Source organism: Ambystoma mexicanum, chromosome 10 (assembly GCF_040938575.1).
Source record: "Ambystoma mexicanum isolate Mex_15411 chromosome 10, UKY_AmexF1_1, whole genome shotgun sequence".
Lineage (NCBI taxonomy): Eukaryota > Metazoa > Chordata > Amphibia > Caudata > Ambystomatidae > Ambystoma > Ambystoma mexicanum.
In genome coordinates, this window is record NC_090932.1 from 158,780,456 (window position 1) to 158,801,392 (window position 20,937).

The 20,937-nt window shown below is 50.7% G+C and overlaps 1 protein-coding gene across 1 annotated transcript in view; it reads left to right on the plus strand.

Moving 5' to 3' along the window:
- Positions 1–10,120: 10,120 nt before the first annotated feature.
- The window catches only part of LOC138492838 (zinc metalloproteinase-disintegrin-like batroxstatin-1), a 1,052,270-nt gene continuing 1,041,453 nt past the window's right edge, over positions 10,121–20,937 (plus strand). Inside the window, exon 1 of the mRNA XM_069620180.1 lies at positions 10,121–10,359. Coding sequence (XP_069476281.1) covers positions 10,121–10,359 — 239 coding nt within the window. The remainder of the gene's footprint in view (positions 10,360–20,937) is intronic.

A 20,937-nucleotide genomic window follows, 5' to 3' on the forward strand; every position in this document is an offset into this window, starting at 1 on the left:
TATCTTCATCCTGCTTACAATTTAAGCTCTTTTGTCTTTCATCAACGTTCTCTTTCAGTTTCACAATATTTTTATTCATGGCATTTCGTCTCTTTGTGTCATCCTTGGGTCATCATATCTTATATGGGTGCGTTAGTCCAGGGCCTCGTGACGTCACTATTCGTCTTCCATTAAGGACTTTTTGGTTTCTTCCTGGACAGTACATAAGTAATCTTCATTTCGTTTCATTTGCTGGTAGGGTTTTCTTAATGGTTACCTTACTGTCCATGGTTGTCTGGTTATTGGTACTTCAATAGGTATTGTTCTTCTGATAGGTACTGGCCAAAGCCCTACTGCGGCTCCCTGCTGGTTTATTTGCTCATCATACGTCACGTATTTTGTTGTGAATGTTCCTGGTACTTCAAACTGGGCGACTGGAGTGCAGGCTTTATTTGGGACTTCCTATACACACCGTCCATGAAATCGTCGTCCACTGACCCGCCGTCGACGAGGCTGTTGTCGACGAAATCTTCGACCACGTCTCCATTGACTGCACCACAAGCTTCTTTACCAATGGAAGAATTAGGGCCCAAAACACCCCTCGCTGACGCCAATGTTACGCCATCCAATGAAGACAGTCTTCCTGAGTCTATAGAAGCGCCGCCTCCGTTTGTGGATGCTCTTGAACCGCAAGGAACACAGTTATCTCGCTTAGGAGAAATGCCGGAGCAACCTGGTATCATCCTGCAAGACGTGTTTTCAGACACTGAGTTTGTTGAGGAACAGCATTGTCTTACACCTAAGGAACACAGCCCTCCTTGGCAACCTACTAGAGAGGTGCCTGCTGATCCTTATGATCCTGTGCTAATGTTATCAATGCAAACGATAATTGAAGAGTTCAACAGACGTCAAAATGAAAAAAGCATGGCAGCCTAACCTTCCACAGAGCGATTTTTCACCTCGACAAAGCGCGCCAAGCCATTCGCCTTCCAGGAGTAGGCCACAGAAAAGGGTGCGTTCACCTGAGACACCGCGCAGGTCTAGGAGCAGGACACTCAGTGCTTCACCGATAAGGGTCCCGTCTCCAGCATCGTCACACAGGACAAGGTCTCCAACTAGAGATCCAACGATTGTTCCATCTTCTGTTCGGTCTCAGACTGGCAAGAAGATCCTTTCAGAGGATTTTCTGGACCAGAAGAAGGCGAGATCATGCAAGAGCCGGATACCAGCGAATGGGGCGATTACATTGTTGAAAAGCCCAGAAAGAAAGATTCTCCGCGTGGCTCTTCACCGCCGGATGATCTAACCTCTTTTCATACTATCATCGGCAAAGCCGCAGAATTGTTTCAGTTACAGGTCACATCGGAGGAGAAGAAGTCAGTGCTCTATGAACAGCGAGACAAACATATGAGAACATTTACTACCATTCCTCTCCTCGACACCATTTGGGAGTCCGGATCCAAGATATTGGCCACATATTTATCCACTCCGGCTCCAGTTTCCAGGCCAGAGAAAAAATACAATGCTCCGGAGTCTGCCCCTCTTTGTCTACATCGTCATACAAAACCGGACTCTGTTATCACAGTAGCAGCTAGGAAGAAGTTGACCAACCCAGCATCACCTCTATCAGCCCCACCGGACAAGGACGGTCGCAAACTAGAGGCTATGGGCAGGAAAGTGTCTGCATCAGCATCGCTTACCATCAGAGCGGGCAACGCGCTGGCCATGACGGCGAGATTTGACCGCGAGCTTTGGCTCTGCATGTCCATGCTGGCCAAACAGCTACGTGTAGAACTCCCTCCAAGAGTAAGCCAGCTCGATTATCGCCAACGGGGGAGCAGCTTCGGATCACATGACTGACGCTGCAGTCGATGTGGCGGAGTCAGGTGTCCGGCAGATGGCCACGGTACAGTGCTGAGAAGACAGGCCTGGATGAAGGCTACCAATTTCAGGCCTGAGGTCCAAGCGCAGATATTGGACACGCCTTTCGTTGTTCAAGAACTCTTCGGCAAAAAGATTGATGACCACCTCAAAGTAATCAAAATGGACACTTCACACGGCACATGCCATCAGCTCTTTGAAAGATAAAGACAAGGATCACCGGTCTTTTCGTCCTTTTCGAGGTTCATCCTCGAAGTACAGAGGTTTTAACCGCCCTTTCTACGGTCAGACGTCGCAAAGTACTTCATACCAGGACACCAAGTACCAGACTTCCAACAAATACAGCCAGAGAGGGAGGCGGGGCTCCGCTCAAGGGAAGTCGCAGAACAAACAAAACAGACAGTCCAGCTCCACCCCCTCAACGTCACACCCCGGTTCAGGGAAGGCTGAGCCAGTTCTACCAACGCTGGCAGTCAATAACATCAGACAAATGGGTGTTACAGGTGGTCCGAGTGGGACCCACCTTGGAATTCCTAGACCAGCCCCCTCCCTTGCCCCTGACTCCACGCAAGGTGCATATGTTAAAACAAGTAATGTCCGAAATCCAGAAACTGCTGCACAAAGCAGCAACAGAGCCAGCTCCTTACTCCCTAAGAGGGAAGGGTTTCTACTCCCGTTTCTTCCTCGTCAAAAAGAATAATGGTCAATGGCGACCCATCTTGGACATTAGAGCGCTAAACAAGTATGTCAAGCGCATCAAATTCAAGATGATAACTTTTCAAGGAGTGCTCCCTTGGTTAAACATGCACGTTTTCTGTGCCACTCTGGACTTGGAGGACGCATACTTCCACGGACCAATCCACCCGGCATACAGAAAATTCCTCAGATTCACTGTGGGCGATCTTCATTTTCAATTTCGAGTGCTTCCGTTCGGTCTGAGATCAGCACCGAGAGTTTTTACAAAATGCCTGGCACCAGTGGCTGCAAAACGCAGGAGGACAGAAACAGAAGTATTTCCATATCTGGACGACTGATTGATAAGAGCAAATGGCAGTCTCAAACACAACAAATCTCCTAAGAGAGTTAGGTTTCGCCATAAACAACGCGAAATCCTGCCCAGTTGCCAGCAAGACAGTTTCTTTCCTGGGAGCCGAGCTCGACATCAACATTCCCAGGGTGAGACCGTCGGCAGAAAGAGTAACAGCAATTCTCTGCTCGACCTTGTGGTTCTTAGGGAGAGAAACGACATTGGTGCGCTCTTACAAATCCCTCCTGAGCATGATGTCCTCATGTTTATTCCTCATACCAAATTGCAGGCTTCGCATGAGGCCTGTCCAGGAGGCGCTGGACCACCAATGGAAACAAGCTCTCGGCTCTTGGGAGGACATTGTCCGGATTCCAACGACGCTGCGCAAGGCCCTTCGATGGTGGAACATTCTGCAGAACCTTTTACAAGAGATGCCGTTTCAGGCACCAACGTCGACCCTTCTTTTGAGGACGGACGCCTCCCTTTCGGCTGGGGCGTGCATCTTGCGGACCTACAAACCAAGGACTCCCAGGAGTCCCAACTCCAGATCAGTGTGTTGGAACTCAGGGCCATACGGTGGGCACTGAAAGCTTTCCTTCCAGTAGTGGCAGGACATGTACTCACTGTACAGATGGACATCACGACCTCTATGCACTACACAAACAAGCAAGGAGGCATGAGGTCAGAGATCTTATCTCAAGAAGATCAACTACTTTGGGGATGGGCCTTGCACCATGGAGTCCAAATCAAGGCGGAACACCTTCCGGGAGTGGACAATGTCCTAGCGGACAAACTAAGCAAGGACTACACGTCTTCTCACGAGTGGGAGCTGGACGAGAAGGAAGCCCAACAGATCTTTGCCTGATGGGGGCCATCCACATCTCGATCTTTTTGCCAACAGGGCCAACAAGAAATGCAAAATGTTCGTCTCCAGATACCTAGAGAGTCAGTCAGTAGGAGACGCATTCTCAGTGGATTGTACGGGGAAATTCCTAAATGCCTTTCCCCCCTTTCCCCTCATCTCCGGGATACTACGCAGACTGAGAGAGCAGAAGTGTTTTATGATCCTAATTGCACCGAACTGGGCACGGCAGTTCTGGTACTCGACCCTACAGCACCTGTCCCGAGGCCCCCGATTCACCTTAAGGCGCATCAGTATCTATTGACGCAACAGAACTGCTAGGTCTTCCATCACGATCCAGCGAGCCTGTCTCTCAAGGCCTAGTTCCTGAGCAGCGTAAACTCATGAATCTCAATCTGCCTGCGGAATGCTGGGATATAATCAGGGCCTCAAGGGCTCCTTCTACACCCATCACTAGAAATTGACTCGTTTTTCCAAGTGGTGTGAGACATATGCTATTGACCCTCTCATTGCTTCGGTACTTCCCTGCTTATTGCACTTAGCCAAAGCAGGTCTTCGCTGTCTTCAATCAAGGTCCACCTGTGAGCCATTACGGCATGCATGACGGCTCCGGAGACACAGTCCTTACTCTCCCTTCTGGCCGTTAAGGTCTTCCTTAAAGGACTTCTGCATACATACCCGCCTACGCCCACACTGGTCCCAACCTGGAGCTTGAACACTGCTAACAGAACTCATGGATCCTCCTTACGAGCCCATCCACAGATGCAGCATAAAATTCTTGTCGTGGAAAACAGCTTTCTTGATAGTCATTACTTCGGCCAGGAGGATCAGTGAGTTACAAGCCTTATCTTCTGAACTGCCTTCACCTTGTTCCATAAGGACTCTGTCATTTTAAGACCACACCCTAAGTTCCTTCCGAAGGTAGTATCGGAAATGACGCTCACAGAACGCATTGTCCTGCAAACTTTCTTCCAGAATCACTCTTCGGAAGCGGAACGAGCATTACATTCTCTGGACATAGCAAGATTATTAGTTTTATTTGCAAAGGATTAGAGAGTTCCGTTCCTCAAATAGACTGTTCATCGCCTTCTCTAGCCATACAAAGGGCCAGCATATTTCCAAACAAGGTCTAGTACGCTGGGTCTCTTCTTGCATCACCCAAAGCCATCTAACGAAAAGCAACCCCCTTCCAAAACCACCCTCAGCTCACTCCATCAGAGGGAGAGCAGTGTCAACAGCATTCCACGCAGTGGTTGCCTTGAAGGACATATGCAGAGCCGCTACGTGGAGCACTCTGCACACGTTCGCTAAACACTACTGCCTGGCTGAATATACCAACAAAGAAACTGCACTTGGACAGGCAGTCCTCCGCCATCTCTTTGCTTAAGGTAGGACTATCCTCCTTTTCCCACCTTTCCCGGAGTATGTAACCGTTGTGTTGCTGCATGGTAAAGGTTTGATCAGAAATATGTTTTTTCTGTATTTGCATATATGATATGATGGTGGCATGTTTTTTTAACTGCTTGGTATTCTATTCAAGCATCTGAATCTATGAAAGATCCAATGCTGGAGTAGTCTTGGTTACTTACCTATAATTGTATTTCTCCAGCATTGGTATCTTTCATAGATTCACATGCTCCCACCCGCCTCCCCTGAGAGGCTGCTCCTACGCTCAGCATCCATCATACTGTAATCTCTACGGTTCAAAATCTGAAGATGGCTGCCTTGGGCGGAGCTTAAGCCCTGCCACCGCATTGGTTGGGGTCATAAAGGACCAAGGTGAGGTGGAGGGACTACACAATAGAATGGCTCATAGGCCATAATGGGCTATGTACATGCATTTCTATGTAGAAATGTGTGTACATTAAAAAACTTTTAATAATTATTTTTATCACCGAGGATTCCCAGTCTGACGACGGGGAATATTCAAGCATGTGAATCTATGAAAGATACCAATGCTGGAGAAATACAGTTACAGGTAAGTAACTAAGACATTTCAAATCCGCTCCTGAGTCACGGTTCACCGGTAGGGGGCTGGCTGCCTCAGCATCTAGAAGAGTGGCGAGCCATTACTTCGGATGCGTGGGCTCTGGAAACAATTGCCCACGGCTACTCCCTACCCTTTCTTCAACGGCCTCACGACAATCCACCGGGGAAGCCCTCTTTGAAGGTTCTGGATCCACTTCTTGTGCAGGAAATATTGACTCTGCTGGAGAAAGGCGCCATAGAACCAGTGCCTGTGGTGGAGAGGAACAAGGGTTGGTATTCCCCGTATTTTTTTATTCCCAAAAAGGACGGAGGACTACGATGCTTGAATAAGTTCCTCTGGAAGGACAAGTTCAAGATGGTCACTCTTTCTCAGATCCTTCAGGCCCTCCAGCTTCAGGATTGGTTGGTGTCATTGGACCTGCAGGATGCTTGTTTTCATGTGTCGATCCATCTCAAGCACAGGAAATATCTGAGGTTCACAGTTGGCGGCTCGCAATATCAGTTTTGGGTCCTGCCATTCGGGTTGACCTCTGCCCCGAAGGTCTTCACCAAGCTCATGTTGGCGGTGGCAGCGCCTCTTAGGAGAGGGGGCATTCACGTCTACCCCTACATGGACGATTGGCTTATTAGGGCACGTTCTCCCGAACAGGCCTTGAATCATCTCAGCGTCACCTGCCACTCCCTTCACAAACTGGGCTTCTCCGTCAATTTCAAAAAGTCACATATGAAACCTTCCCAACAGCTCCAGTACATTGGAGTTGTGTTGGACACTTCCTTGGGGAAGTGCTTGCCATCTAAGGTGATGGCTCAACACATTCTCCAGATGGTCACCAAATTTCAAAATGCCCAGAGTCTTCCGGCTTTCGAATTCTTAAGGTTGCTCGCCCTCATGGCATCCTGCATTTTTCTGGCGCCAGAGGCCCGCCTGAATATGAGATCCCATCAATGGACTCTCAGGTCGCAATGGTCTCAGTTCTCAGGCAAGATGTCGGATCTCATTCGAATTCCGTTCCGGGTCTCACAGGATCTTCTGTGGTGGGCTTGCAAAGGAAATTTCATGAAAGGAGAACCTTTTTGGCAACCGTGGCCGGAGGTAACCGTAGTGACAGATGCTTCCCTCACTCGTGGGGGGCTCACGCCAACGATCTGACCATCAGCGGTTGTTGGTCTCCCTCAGAGTCCAAATTACACATCAATCTTTTGGAGCTGATAGCAATCAAGCGAGCACTGAAGGCTTTCCTGCCGTCTGTACGCGGGAAGAATGTCCTGATAATGACAGATAACACAGTGGCCATGCATTACCTCAACAAAAGAGGTGGTGTAGCGTCACTACCACTGTGCATAGAGGCAATGCAGTTCTGGTTCTGAGCAACTGAAGAGGGAATCTCCCTAGTGGCAGTGCATCGTGCTGGAGTGGAGAACATGGCAGCGGATGCTCTGAGCAGGCAGAGCGGGGTCTCCCACGAGTGGGAGATAGCTCAGGACATTCTTCAGGAGATTTTCGCCCTTTGGGGAACCCCGCAGGTGGACCTGTTCGCGACCAGTGCCAACCAGAAGTGCGAGAGGTACAGCTCAAGGGAATTTCCTCTAAGAGTAGCTGTAGGGGACGCATTTGTCATGGATTGGTGATTCCCGCGAGTGTATGCGTTTCCTCCGATCCCCGTCATTCCTCAAGTTCTAAGGAGGTTACAGAGGTTTGGGTCCCACATGATCCTCATCGCTCCGGATTGGGCCAGGAGAGCGTGGAACCTGGACCTTGTAGACATGTCCATCTGTCCTCCCATACATCTTCCCCAAAGAGTGGATGTTCTCTCGCGAGAGGGAGGTTGGGTTCTCCATACAGAGGTCAATACTCTCAACTTTCAGGCATGCTTTCTGAAAGGTTGAGATGAAGGATTGAGATCTTCCGGATGACATAATGGAGGTGTTGCTTTCAGCCAGGCGTCCAGCAACAAAGTCCCTGTACTGTTGCCGTAAGTTTTGCGACTGTTGCAGAGAAAAGAATGTTGATCCTTTTCAGTGTTCAATTCCAGAGGTTCTCTCCTTCTTGCTTTCTTTAGCACACAGGGGTCTTCAGTTGGGGACCATTAAAAGTTACCCGGCAGCGCTGTCCATATTAAGGTGCTCATCCGAATGAATGCTCTTATTTTAAGATTCCACTGATCACTCAGTTTCTGAAACAACTCACAAATGTGTTACCGCCGTCGCATTTTCAGGTGCGGGTTTGGGACCTTAATCTGGTCTTAAAGTATTTGATGGGTGTTCCGTTTGAACCTTTGCACTCCTGTCCATTGAGGTTGTCGACCTTTAAAACTGTTTTTTGGTTGCAATAACATCTGCTAGAAGAGTGAGCGAGTTGCAGGCACTGTCTTCTAAGCCACCATATACTGTGTTCCACAAGGACAGAGTTAGTCAGGAAGAGGAACGGCTACTTAGGTTGGATCCGAGTAGAGCGTTAAGCTTCTATCTTTCCAGATTGTCCAAGGTCAGAGTGGACAACCAGATCTTTGTGGGGTAAACTGGTCACAGGATGGGCCAGGCTGTTTCTAAACAGACCTTGTTTCAGTGGATCATCCTCAATATTTCTGAGTGCTATAGACTTGCAAGCAAAAACCTGCATGGGGGCTTGAGGGCTCATTCCACCAGGGATATAGCTACATCGAGAGCCCTACAGATGGGTGTTCCTGTTAAGAATATCTGTGAGGCTGCGACGTGGTCTTCCAGCCAAACGTTTGTTGAGTTTTATTCGCTGGATACTTCACATGTTTAAGATGTGGCCTTTGGGAAGGCTGTGCTTTACTCTGCCATTTAATTGGGTATATCTAAATTCTTCTCCCTCCTGCACCTTTGGTTACTGCTTTGGGAGTCTGTCAAAGATAAGGAATATGTTGGAGGACAGAATCCATTAGAAGAACAAGTTACCTACCAATGTGTAACGTTCTTTTAACTGGATGTTCCTCCAACGTATTCCTCATCGCCCTCCCAGCCTTCCCCTCTGATGAATTTCCTGTGCTGTTGCAGCTTAAGTTCCGACAAGGCTGAAGGCAGTCTACGCTGGTTGGGCCCACATGGCCCACACGATGAGAGGTGGGGAAAAACATGAACTGAGGCTAGGGGCGCCGTGCATGCTACTTATAACATCCAATGACATCACCCTCGATGGAGGCCTTCGAGGGACATTGACCTGACGCCATAGATGCAGTGCGCCCTCTGCCAAAACATTTCCGAGGCAGCCGAGCTGTGGACATTACATGTCAAAGATGAGTAATATGTGTGAAGAACATCCAGTCGAAAGAACGATACCAGTTGATGAGTAATTTGTTATTCTAATAAACCCAGACTTAAAACCAAGCCTCACTATGTCATCTCTCGTGGGATGAGTAAATTGCACCTGAGCAAAATCTCCAGATTTTAGTAGGGTCCATTTAGATATTTGTTAAAATCGGTCAACTTCTTTTCCACATATAGCAGATATCATTTTTCACATGGTAAACTACCTTTGCCCTTACAATAATCCATGCCTTGGGCAGGTTGTGTCTCGCTCCTTTTAGCAAGCTTAACTGTAATTCTGGTTGTTTTTTCCACTTTTAACATTTCATTCCCAGTTTTCTTATGCACCTTTTTCCTAGGCTCTTCTAATGAAAAAAATACTGGGAAAATCTTTTCAACCGCTTTCATAAACACATCTTTGGAAATCAACTACTTATTCGACAAGACAGCATTCCTCTCAACCATTAGAGGACCTTTCGCTATAAATGTACTTTCCGGTTGAACCATGCTTATTTCCACATTTGTACCTTCATAAATATTTTTAGGTACAAATTCACGAGCAGAAGATTTTAGAGGTACATCTGTACTTCGCCAGCATTGGATCTTTTTATAGATTCACATGCTGTGAATATTACCCGTCAGGCTGGGCACCCTCATTTACTTTTTGATTTGCCTTACCCTGGGAAGAAGAACCTACATTTTGCAGCCTAACACCCTTGTTATGGATGCTTTTGGTCCCCACCAACGGGACCTCGTGTAGCCCTAGACTAGACCCTCCTCTTCCACTCAGATTCTAACCGCGTTAGAACAACAGTTTCAAAGAAAAGAAGCATTTTCTCTACATAACACCAAGTGCACTCGTCAAGGTGAGGACGTTTCTGGGGATGGGGGGCAAGGGGAGACCTCTTTTTAAGCCCTGTGCCACTTATGCCCTTAAGAAAGTATATAAGGGAGATAAGCTCTGCTTATACTGCCTTTACCCCCACCACACTGTTCAAAACTGAACCATCTGTCGAGGTCTTTTCTCCAAGACTCTCAAAGATAGAAATAGAAGGATCGTCTGCTGGCTCAACTATCCTGAATACCCTTGTGACGTCCGGTTAACCAAGAGCATGGACTCTCCTGTGGAGAAACGACTGCGGTTGAGGGAAAGGGCCAGGTTGGAAAAACGGCTGTTGAAGAAGGCCAAGCACAAGACCGCCCACGGCTACGAGCCATTGTCGGCGGCCGAAAGACCGAAGAGGTCAGACGGGCTGTCGTCACCCACAGGTGGCCAGTCATCACTGGGGTGGAAGTTAGCAGCAGAAGGAGGCAAATCAACAGAAGGCCGAAGGCACAAACCGAAATCAAGGTCAGTGAGTGAAGGCGATGCCCCGTGAATGGAGGGTGAACACAAATATATCCCGGGGCGCACAGCCGGAGGTGCAATTACCTCATAGCCAGCCACTCCGAAAGCACATAAACAGTCAAGGAAGGCTGTCAAGGCGCACAAGCACCCCACGGCTGCGGAGCAGGAGCAGCAAAAGTCACGTAAAGTTGGCCCGTCAACAGCAATGCGACGATGCACCAGGTACCTGAGCTTTCAACAATGCCACATAAAACTGCCCCTGGTCGACATCTCACAAATCCAGCTCATCCACGATGACATCTAACAAATACAGCTCACACAAAACTGTCTAGTCTGTGACACCACATAAACCGGACTCGTCGATGAAGAAAGCCATGAACAAAGACACTGAAAAACATGGTCCTTTCAGCCCGGCCTACAGCCTAGGCAGCAGGGAAAGTGTCACCTCTGGGCCCAAAAAACTACAACCCTGTCGACGGAAAGGCAGGAAATTCCTCACAAGGTGCAACCTCCACAACCAGACGAGGCCACCCAATCACAACACATCAGCCAGGTCTCTCCTGTCCAGTACTCCAACATAATGCCAGAGGAAATATCACAGCATGAGGTGGATTCCGACTTCGAGGCGCCGCATGAACAGTCTGACTCGGAGCAGTCAGTGATATTACAGGAGGAGGCTCCAGCTAGGCCATCTACGCCAGGGAGTCATGTTCAGGAAGGAAACCTAACAGTTGAACAGCCACAAGAGGGGCCAGGTCAGACACTGTGACAGCCACAGGAAGAGGCAGTCCTGGCTCCGCCCATGGGTCACACCCACCAATAAATCCAACAAAGGGAAGAAAGGGCATAGTTAACCAACCCACAATCCCTACTTTCCATGCAAGTTCTATCGTCCCTACAGAGGGTCATCACCTAGCTTGATGCAGCTCTGATGAGACCAGTGATGCCATCCTTACCACCACCTCATCCACCGGTGCCGCAGGTACCAAAACAATCTTCAGTCAGACACAGGTCTACTTCGCGGGGAAGATCAACAAGTTCCTTTCCTTCTCCAGACCCAGTTCCACATCGCGGTGAAGACCAGCAAGGTACTGCATAGGCCGCTCGCAATCCAGGGCAATTTCACCATCCCCCCCCATCATCACCTGTGCTTTGGCCAATATCCATGGGCAGGAGTGTGTCTCGAACACTAACCTCGATCACGCAAAAGGAGCCATACCATTTCACTGCAGACTTGATCAGTGACAGAAGAAGGAGAACTAACGGATACAGATGCAGACAACCCCTGCAACACCACATCCTTGTCAACCACTCTGAGAAGCGACGATGATTGGGACACGGATTCGTATCAGGAGTTTCCCCAGGGTGAGGAATTGGCAAAGTCGCCTTCCCCTGACAATATCGCAGGGTTCCATTCTATGGTCATGCAAGCGTACAAGGAGTTCGGCCTTCTCACCTCTGAGGATGAGAAGGAATGCTTTTCATTGGACCATATTGGTAAGAGGAGAAAGGCAGTGGTCTCAAGTTCCATCTACCGCGTCTGGCAAGAAGGGCTGAAAACAAAGAAGCGACAATTCACAATTCTAGTGGTAAAAGGACTGTCTAGACAAAAAGTACAACCCACCGGAAAATGCACCAAAATGTCTCACTTCCCAGCTATCTCCCGAGTCAGTGGTCTTGGCAGCGGCAATACAGAAAGCTAAGTCTAAGAAACTAAAATACGCTATACCACCAGACAATGAAGTGCGAAAGCAGAACGCTTGGCGGGGAAGAAAGTCTTGCCGATTAGAGCCACGACAGTTAAAGCTGCTAACTCCCTATCCATCATAGCCAGATATGATAGGGAGATGTGGCATAAACTCGCACCAATCCTGGAGCATCTTCCAGAGTAGAAGCTTAAGGAAGCAAAGGTATACTTGAAGGAAGGGGAGGAGTCCTCCAAGCTAGGTATTAACATTGCAGTGAGGGGTAGTTCTAAGAAGACATACGTGGCTCAGGTGTACCGATTTCCGGACAGATGTCCACCATAAAGTGGTAGAAATGCCCTTCGAGGGTCATGAGCTGTTCGGGCCCAAGATTGTCAAAGCTCTAAAGACAATTAAAACGGACACTGACACAGTCAGGTCACTAACATCCCTGCAGAACCGTTAACCTTTTCGTCAGTTCAGGGGAGCAACCGGCAGAACATCCACATCCTCATCCAACAAGAGATTTCAATACTCCAGAGGATCAACATACTACTCCCACGGGTATTAGAGAGCTTCTCCAGCATGGGGTCTGGCATGGATTCACATGCTCATAAATATTCCCCGTCGTCAGGCTGGGAATCCTCGGTAAAGAAAAAATCAGTATCAGTTTTGTTTCTGATCTGTCTTTCTTAGTAGTAACCAATCACTGGTCTCTGGGTCATACTGCCCCCAGCCAATGACTGCCCTCTCCTTAAGCCCCGCCCTCGGCAGCCATCCTCATATTTTTACCGCACGCTCAAGTGTTGGGAGTCCTTGTGCTATAGCTCTCGAGCTTTTACTGCATTTTGCGCTTTTTCAAAGAGATTTATCTCATTTTTCGGTTTAATCGAGCCTTAAGCTCCACCGTTTCTACTTCCGATCAACGGGGACCTGTTTCGGATTTATCTATGCCCCTCAAGGGTGAAGTTTTCATCGAGTTACGCTTCTTGGAGGATTCCAGAATTTTCGGAGGCCTACCTCGTGGACGAGAAGAAAATGGCCCAGGAGAAGGGAAGCTCGACCCCTGCCCTGCCAAGCTGTTCAGGATTTGCCCGGGATACAACCTACAAAATGTGTTCAAGGAGGACGAGCATTCGAAATGCCTTTACTGTCTCCACGAGGACAAAACGCATGTGTAGAAGGACTGTGCATTTTGCTTTAACATGTCGGATCGGACGATGAGGGATCGCCGGACCCGTCTCTCCAACTGGCTGGAAGGCAAGAGCCCAGCAGGTGAGAAGAAGAAGAAGTCTGAGCGGTCTTCTAAGTCCTGTGAGGGCGCCCCGGCAACGGGGGCCTAACAGAAGGCAAAGCACCGCGAGTCCGCGGCCACCGGGAGCGCCGAACGGTCGGATTCCTCGGCTGCCAGGCAGGGCGCACCTTCACCGACACCATCAACCGCGAGCCAAAACTCTGGCTTGGGGAAGAGAAAATCCGAGAACCCGGTTAAGCTTCTGGAGAGGCCCTGGTCGATCTCGGAGGAACCGGCCGAGGGGGAGCGAGGCGGTGACCCTCCCCCTAAGGTGAAGGCCTCAAGCGCGCCCAAGGTGGTGAAGGCCTTGATTCACCCGGCTAAGGCCTCTATCGAGGTAGTCGCTGCAGCCCTGGCGAAGCCTGTGGAGGCTATCCCAGTGGAGGCGACCTCGGGGCCCAGAGTTTCCCTGCCTCCGCGGAGGAATCCTCTTTTAAGCCCATCGAGAAGACCCCCGTGAAGACCCCGGTGGAAAAAGAGGGGGGGGCTGGTGGCCATCACGGACATGGACACAACCTCCGAGGAGGAACTGGCCGAGAATTTTGAAGAGGCCCAGCCCCATGGGAGGAATCTGGAGGAGGGGGACGACAAGAGCGAGGGTGGCAACGATGACGAGGTTCCCGTGGAGGAACAACTGTCGCTCCCGGCACGCCCGTCGCAACCCGAGTCTCAGGACAACTTGGCGGCCATTTTGACAGCAATCCAACCCTTATGCACGGAGATAAGAACGAGACTGCCCCTACCCCCGAAGGACGACCCAGTCGAACAAGAGGAGGAGAATTCATCCAGTGCCCCTCCAGCCCTCACGGCCTTCTCAGCTTTTGTCGCCTTTCCCGATCCCGAGGGACGACACGGGACGGACACGGCCACGACGGGGACGGATGACGACGGCGGTGATGACGGGACTGGCCTCCCATCTCCGCCTGACGAGATTGGCTCTTTCCACGCCATGATTGCCAGGGCATCCAAGCTTTTTCAGCTCTGCCCTGAGGAGAAGAAGGAAGGCTTCCTCTACCAATGGCACAAGGCCAAGAGGAAGACGGTCCTTGCGGTTCCGTTGCTGGATGACATCTGGGACGAGGGACTTGCCCTCCTCAAGAACCCGTCCAGGACACCTGCCAAGAGGGATCGGTACGAGAAGAAGTACTGGGTCCCCGACGCCGCCCCGTTGTGCCTTAGGGCCCAGCCGACCCTGGATTCGGTCGTCTCAGCAGCAGCCAAGAAGAACGCAGGGGTGGCATCGGCTTCATCCTCAACTTCCCCACCGAACGTTGAGGGAAAGAAACTGGACGCCGTGGGACGACGAGTGATCTTGTCGGCGGCAATGGCGATTAAGGCGGCCAACTCCTTAGCGATTGTGGCCCGCTACGATAGAGAATTGTGGTACAAGATCGCCCCCCTGTTGGACTTCCTCCCAGACGATAAGATAAGAGGGCAGAGGCCCTGGCGATCCTACAGGAGGGTGAGGTGACGTCGGACCACGCCATAACTGTGGCCACGGACATTGCCGACACCGGTTTCTGCCAGTTGGGCAACAGCGTTTGCCTTCGACGGCGGGGGTGGCTCAAGGCGACGGTTTTCCGCCAGGACATGCAAGCCAAGGTTTTGGATATGCCCTTCAATGGGAACAATCTGTTTGGAAAGACTGTGGATGAGTCGCTACAGGCCATCAAGACCGACACGGAGACGGCCGTTCTGCAGCAGCGGCAGCCACCCTTTTGGAACTCCGGAGGCAAGCAAGGTACCTCCAAAGAATTCGGCGGCGGCTCCTCGACCTACCATCAGGCGGCCCACTCCTCGTCGCAAGAAGCCTAAAGGGGATGAGGTCAGGTGGATCTCGCCGTCGTCACCAGGGAGGCCAAGGCGGCAAGGCTGCTTCCAAGCAAGACTGAACCGGCCACTGCGTGGGGCCTCCATCGAAGCAGTCTGGTGAGAGGCCGGCGGACAAGGTTTGTCAGCGTGTGGGAATCCATCTCCACCGACCGTTGGGTACTGGATGCCCTGGCCCACGGGCACACACTGGAATTTCTAAAGAAGTGCCCCCGAATTCCGCCCGTGGCCAGGAAAGAAAGTCACATCCCTCAACTGCTGTTAGAGGTAAGGGCGATGCTCAATAAAGGAGCCATCAAGCTCGTCCCAAAGAGGCTCCGGGGCTCCGGAGTATACTCAAGATACTTCCTCGTCAAAATCAAAAGTTTGGCGTCCCATCCTGGAGTTGCGTCGGCTAAACAAATACATCAAGGCACAGAAGTTCCGGATGGTCACCCTCCAGCACGTGCCGGGACAGCTGGAGGAAGGCGTCTTCCTAGCGTCGTTGGATCTGGAGGATGCGTACTTTCACATCCCCATCTTAAAAGGACATCGAAAGATTCTCAGGTTCGTAGTCCAAGGGTGGCATTACCAATTCAAGGCCCTACCATTCGGATTGAAGTCCGCTCCCAGGGTGTTCACCAACTGCCTAGCACTAGTGGCGGCGTGCAGGGGATCCACGTCTACCCCTACCTGGACGACTGGCTCATCCGAGCAGGGACAAGGGAACTCACCGTCGAACACACGACAAAGACCGTTCGGCTGCTCACGGACCTGGGATTCTCCATCAACTTCCCCAAATCCCACCTTGTTCCGTCGCAGGTCGCGCTGTTTCTGAGAGCCAAGCTCGATACAGTAGTGTTAGGGAGAATTCTCTGTTTAGGCTGAATTTCCTAACCTAGTGAGTCCCCCAGCAGCTTTGCTCGATTTTTGGGGTTTATTTTTTTTCTCCTGCCAAGAGTGAGACCCTTTTACCCTCACTCTTGGACATGCTTTGAGTGTGTCTCTTTGAATCTAGATGTGTTTAATGGGCTATGGGGTCTTTTACTCCATAGGGCTTCATGTGTTTTTGTGATGTGTGTTACACAGCACCCTCAGTGCAGTGACACAGGGGTGTCATAGTGACCCCCCAGTATAGACTCCATACCCTGGGACTGACTACTGTCTCCCAGGGCATGTAAAGTCACCATTGACTTTACTAGTCTTAAATTCTGAACAGAACCAGTACAAACCATCATATTGTGGATGTACTGGCTGTTAGTCGAGGGGGCACGTCTCCGTCCCCCCTGATCGAGTTTTGGCTGGTGACAGTGGATACTACTTTTTATATTCAACCGCAAATATTTTCCTATGGGATTTCCCATTGTTTTAGGCTACTATCTTTATTTAATTATTTACGGTAGCCTCGAACATACAGCCGGTTTATTTAATTAATATTAATTCTCCGGTTGGTATTATTTGCCAAAACTTGATTCTAAAATGGCGTTTGTGTTCTCTTCTGTGACTCCAACCCAAGTCGAGCCCTTTGTTCCACTTTTTGGCGGGCTTCTCCACAGAAGCCCTCCAAAGTGGTGCCACTCTATCTGGGGTACTTAGGAGGGGTGGAGGGAAATTTAGTCACCCTGGACTGAGTTGCCTAGGCAACTCAAGTCGCACTCCATCCTGATTGGCCCAAGTGGTGAGCCAGCCGGCTCACCACTTAGCATGTTTGAGTGACAGCTAGGCTGAGTGAATGGGGGTTTGCTGCATAAAAGCAGGGCTTTGGGGACTAGAACTTCAGAAGTCGCCACAGGACTTAAGAATCGGACGAGGGAGAAGCTGAGCCGACCTGCCACAGCACCACCACCGGTGGAGCCCTGCTGGACTGCCTCACCACTTTTCCCAACGACAGAGGAGATCTCCCGCCAGAGAGTCTTCTTCCTTTGACTGGTGGGGATAACCAGTTTCACCGTCTTTTCGCATTCCCGACGAACTTCGTGGCCGCCTTGCCGGTGCCAAGCACCCCGGCAACCGGGATACCACGTTTTACCATGACCGCGAAACAAAGGTACCACCTTTAACCGGAAAACTCTGCGGCTGGTTTCTGCCCTGGTAGTGCAACGACCTTCATCTTTCCTCCATGTCGAGATCTTCTCTTCCCCTGGATGACAACGCAACTTGCACCCACTACCAGGAACAACTACCACCGCTGGAGGATCCTTCCCACTTAAGGTACCGTGTCCCGCCTGGCTTCCCTTGCTACCGAATGTACGGGGTAGATTTAGCCCCCGGCTTTCGAACCTGGGTTAGCCTGTGACACCCTGGCTAAACTTTCCTAAGCCTCTCTAAACTCTTTTTGAACCCTCTGCAAGACTTTCTAAGCCTAGTGTAACTGTGAGATCTTGGGCGCATTTGTGCTCTGCTTTCTCTAAGAGTGGGCCCAGCTTTTGGACTTTGGCTCACCAGTGACTTTTGCTCTTCTGCCTTGCTAATAGTGTTCCTGAATCTTAGAGTTTTGTACCTTTCCATATTCTGTTTTTTTCCCTCCCTTTCCCACAAACTTATTGGAGTGCAATCTAGTTAAGCGCTCACCCAAAATAAGTGGTGTTTTACTGTGACTTATCTGATAAGGAAAAAGGGGTGTATATATTATAATAGTAACTGTGTTTAGAATATTTTACAACAAGAGTGCTGGAGTGTTTCAAACATTGTGTTTTTAAATAAATAATTATATACTTTGATACCAAAGCTCTGGTCCGTGTTTGCTTGTATTGTTGTATCTGAGTGCCTATTGTGTATACTTTGCATACTGCCTAACTCTTCTTGAGGGAAGTCTGACTGCTCAGCCACAGCTACCAGGTAAACCTGGGTGGTGCAGACTGCTACCAAGTGGGTTTACTGCCAACACCTGTAGTCTTAAATCTTTTGCAGTGGTCCCTAAGGGAACTGCACAGGTTTCTGCCTAACAAGTAGCACAGTTGGCCTCGCCGTCGGAGGAAAGAACGCAGGCCATCCTGGGCAAGGTACAGCGTCTCCTGGCCACGGACGTGGCCAGAGTGAGGTCTATCAAGTCCCTTCTCGGGATGATGTCCTCTTGCATCTATCTGGTGCGGCTGTGCAGGCTTCGGATGCGTCCTCTGCAGGAGTTCCTCGACGCTCGTTGTACATAGGCAATGGACAGCTTTGAGGACAAGATCTCGCTCAACGAAGTATTCCGCCAGGCAATTCGATGGTGGGGCACCCACGCGCATCTCAACGCGGGCACAGACTTTCAGACCCCAGCATACCAGGTGACGGTGACGACGGATGCCTCACTGGAGGGGTGGGGAACGCACACCGGAGATCTTCACGCGAGTGGCCTGTGGCTCCCGGAGGGGAGGCCGCTCCACATCAACATATTGGAGCTCCGAGCAGTGTTCTAGGCCCTCAAGTCATTCCTCCCGTCCCTCAAGGGCAAGGTGGTGAGGATCTTTACCGATACCACCACCACGATGTTCTACATCCGGAAGCAGGGAAGAACCAGATCAGAGCCCTATCCAAGGAGGCCCAGGATCTGTGGCACTGGGCCATTGCCCAGGGGATGTTTCTGGTGCCTTTTCATCTAGCAGGGATAAAAAACACCATTGCCGACTCGCTCAGCAGGGAGCTGCGCTCTTGCCACGATTGGGAACTACGCCAGGATCAAGTGGATCAACTCTTCCGGCGATGGGGCAAACCCCAAATCGACCTGTTCGCGACAGCGACAAACTCCAAGTGCCAGATGTTTGCCAGCAGGCTCTCCCAGCCGAGGAGCATGGGCGATGCTTTCTCGTTCCCTTGGGACGGCCTGTTCCTGTATGCGTTCCCGCCGTTGCTGCTCAGGCTCATCAACCAACTCAAGAGGTCCCGGTGCAGGATGATCCTCGCCGCACTGAGGTGGTCGAGACAGATATTGTTCCCGGACCTTCTGGAATTGTCAGCATCCACACCAGTCAAACTGTCGACGGACGTGGATCTTCTCTCCAGAGAAGGAGGCGCATTCTTCATCACAACCTGGAGTCGCTGAACTTGCAGGCTTGGCTCCTGCAGCACTAGAGTTTGGAAGGTACGATATCCCGGCTGACTGCAGAGAGGTTCTTGCAAAGGCCAGGGCGTCCTCAACTCTCAAGTGCTACGGATACAAGTGGAAGAGGTTCTCTGTCTGGTGCCCTGCACAGAAGATTAACCCTCTAGGGATTACAGCCCCTCAAGTGCTACCGTACTTACTGTCGCTGGCCAAAGCTGGACTAGCTCACGCTTCCATCAAGATACATCTGGCAGCGATTTCCCGATACACCAGAACTGCAGGACGGTCGTCCCTGTGGTCTCATCGCCTGGTGAAGGAGTTTCTGAAAGGACTGTTCCGGTCGTTCCCACCGGTGAAGGCTCCAGCCCCGGTATGGGAACTCAACGTGGAGCTGACAAGGCTCATGGGCCCGCCATTCCAGCCCTTGCATTCAGCTCCGTTGAAGTTTCTGTCGTGGAAGACAGCATTCCTTGTGGCCATCACCTCTGCACGACGCGCGTGTGGGAGAGATTCAGGCCCTTTCCTGCAAGCCTCCATACTTGACTTTGCACGAGACGAGGGTGGTGCTTAGGACGCACCCCTCCTTCATGCCCAAGGTGCCGTTGTACTTCCATCTCAACGAGCCCTTGGTGTTACCAGTCTTTTTCCCGTCGCCTTTGTCGCCGGCCGAGAGGACTTTGCACTCGCTGGATGTGGCTAGAGCGCTGAAGTTCTACGTGGACCGAACAAAGAGTTTTCTGAAGACATCACAGCTGTTTGTGAACTTTGGACCTGTGAACCAAGGGAAGGCTCTCTCGAAGGCTTCCATTTCCAGATGGCTCTCCAGCTGCATCATGCACTGTCATCGGTTGGCAAACCGACCGTTGCCCGGCCGTCCGAGAGCCCATTCGACCAGAGCCATTGCTGCTACCACAGCGTTCTTGTCTGGTGTGCCCCTTCTGGACATCTGCAGGGCTGCTACGTGGAGGTCGACGCACACCTTCACGAGATTCTACTGCGTCGACCGGGATTCCAGGGAGGAGTCCAGAGTCGGCCAGGCAGTGCTGCGCAACCTGTTCGTTTAAGATTATCCTGGTGAGGAGGTAAGAGATGCTTAATGTTGAGTTTTATGTAATGCTTAATGTTGAGCCTTGCCACCTCCCGTGGTTATGCATGTGTGTACTGCTATGTATTCTTATATTCATGAGCATGTGAATCCATGCCAGACCCCATGCTGGAGAAGGAACAAGTTACTTACCTGTAACTGTTGTTCTCCAGCATGGGTCTGTCATGGATTCACATGCAAACCCTCTCTCCTTCCGCTCTGCGGCTCTTCACTCATACTGCCACTTCACGTGCTACCAAATCTGAGGATGGCTGCCAGGGGAGGGGCTTAGGTAGAGGGCAGTCATTGGCTGGGGGCAGTATGACCCAGAGATCAGTGATTGGAGAAAGACAGATCAGAAACGAAACTGATACTGATTTTTTTTTTACCGAGGATTCCCAGCCTGACGACGGGGAATATTCATGAGCATGTGAATCCATGCCCGACCCATGCTGGAGAACAACAGTTACAGGTAAGTAACTGGTTCCTTACCTGGGATAGCACAAATCGAAAGATGTTTGACTAAATCAGCGCAGCAAGCAGCCCTCTGGATCCCAAAGGGGTAAGACCCACCAGTGACAATCCCCCTGGGAGGGAGGATCTACAGATTTGCCAGAGACTGGAGGGAAATAACAAAGGACAAATGGGTGCTGTATGTGGTAGTACACGGGTGCCTACTAGAGTT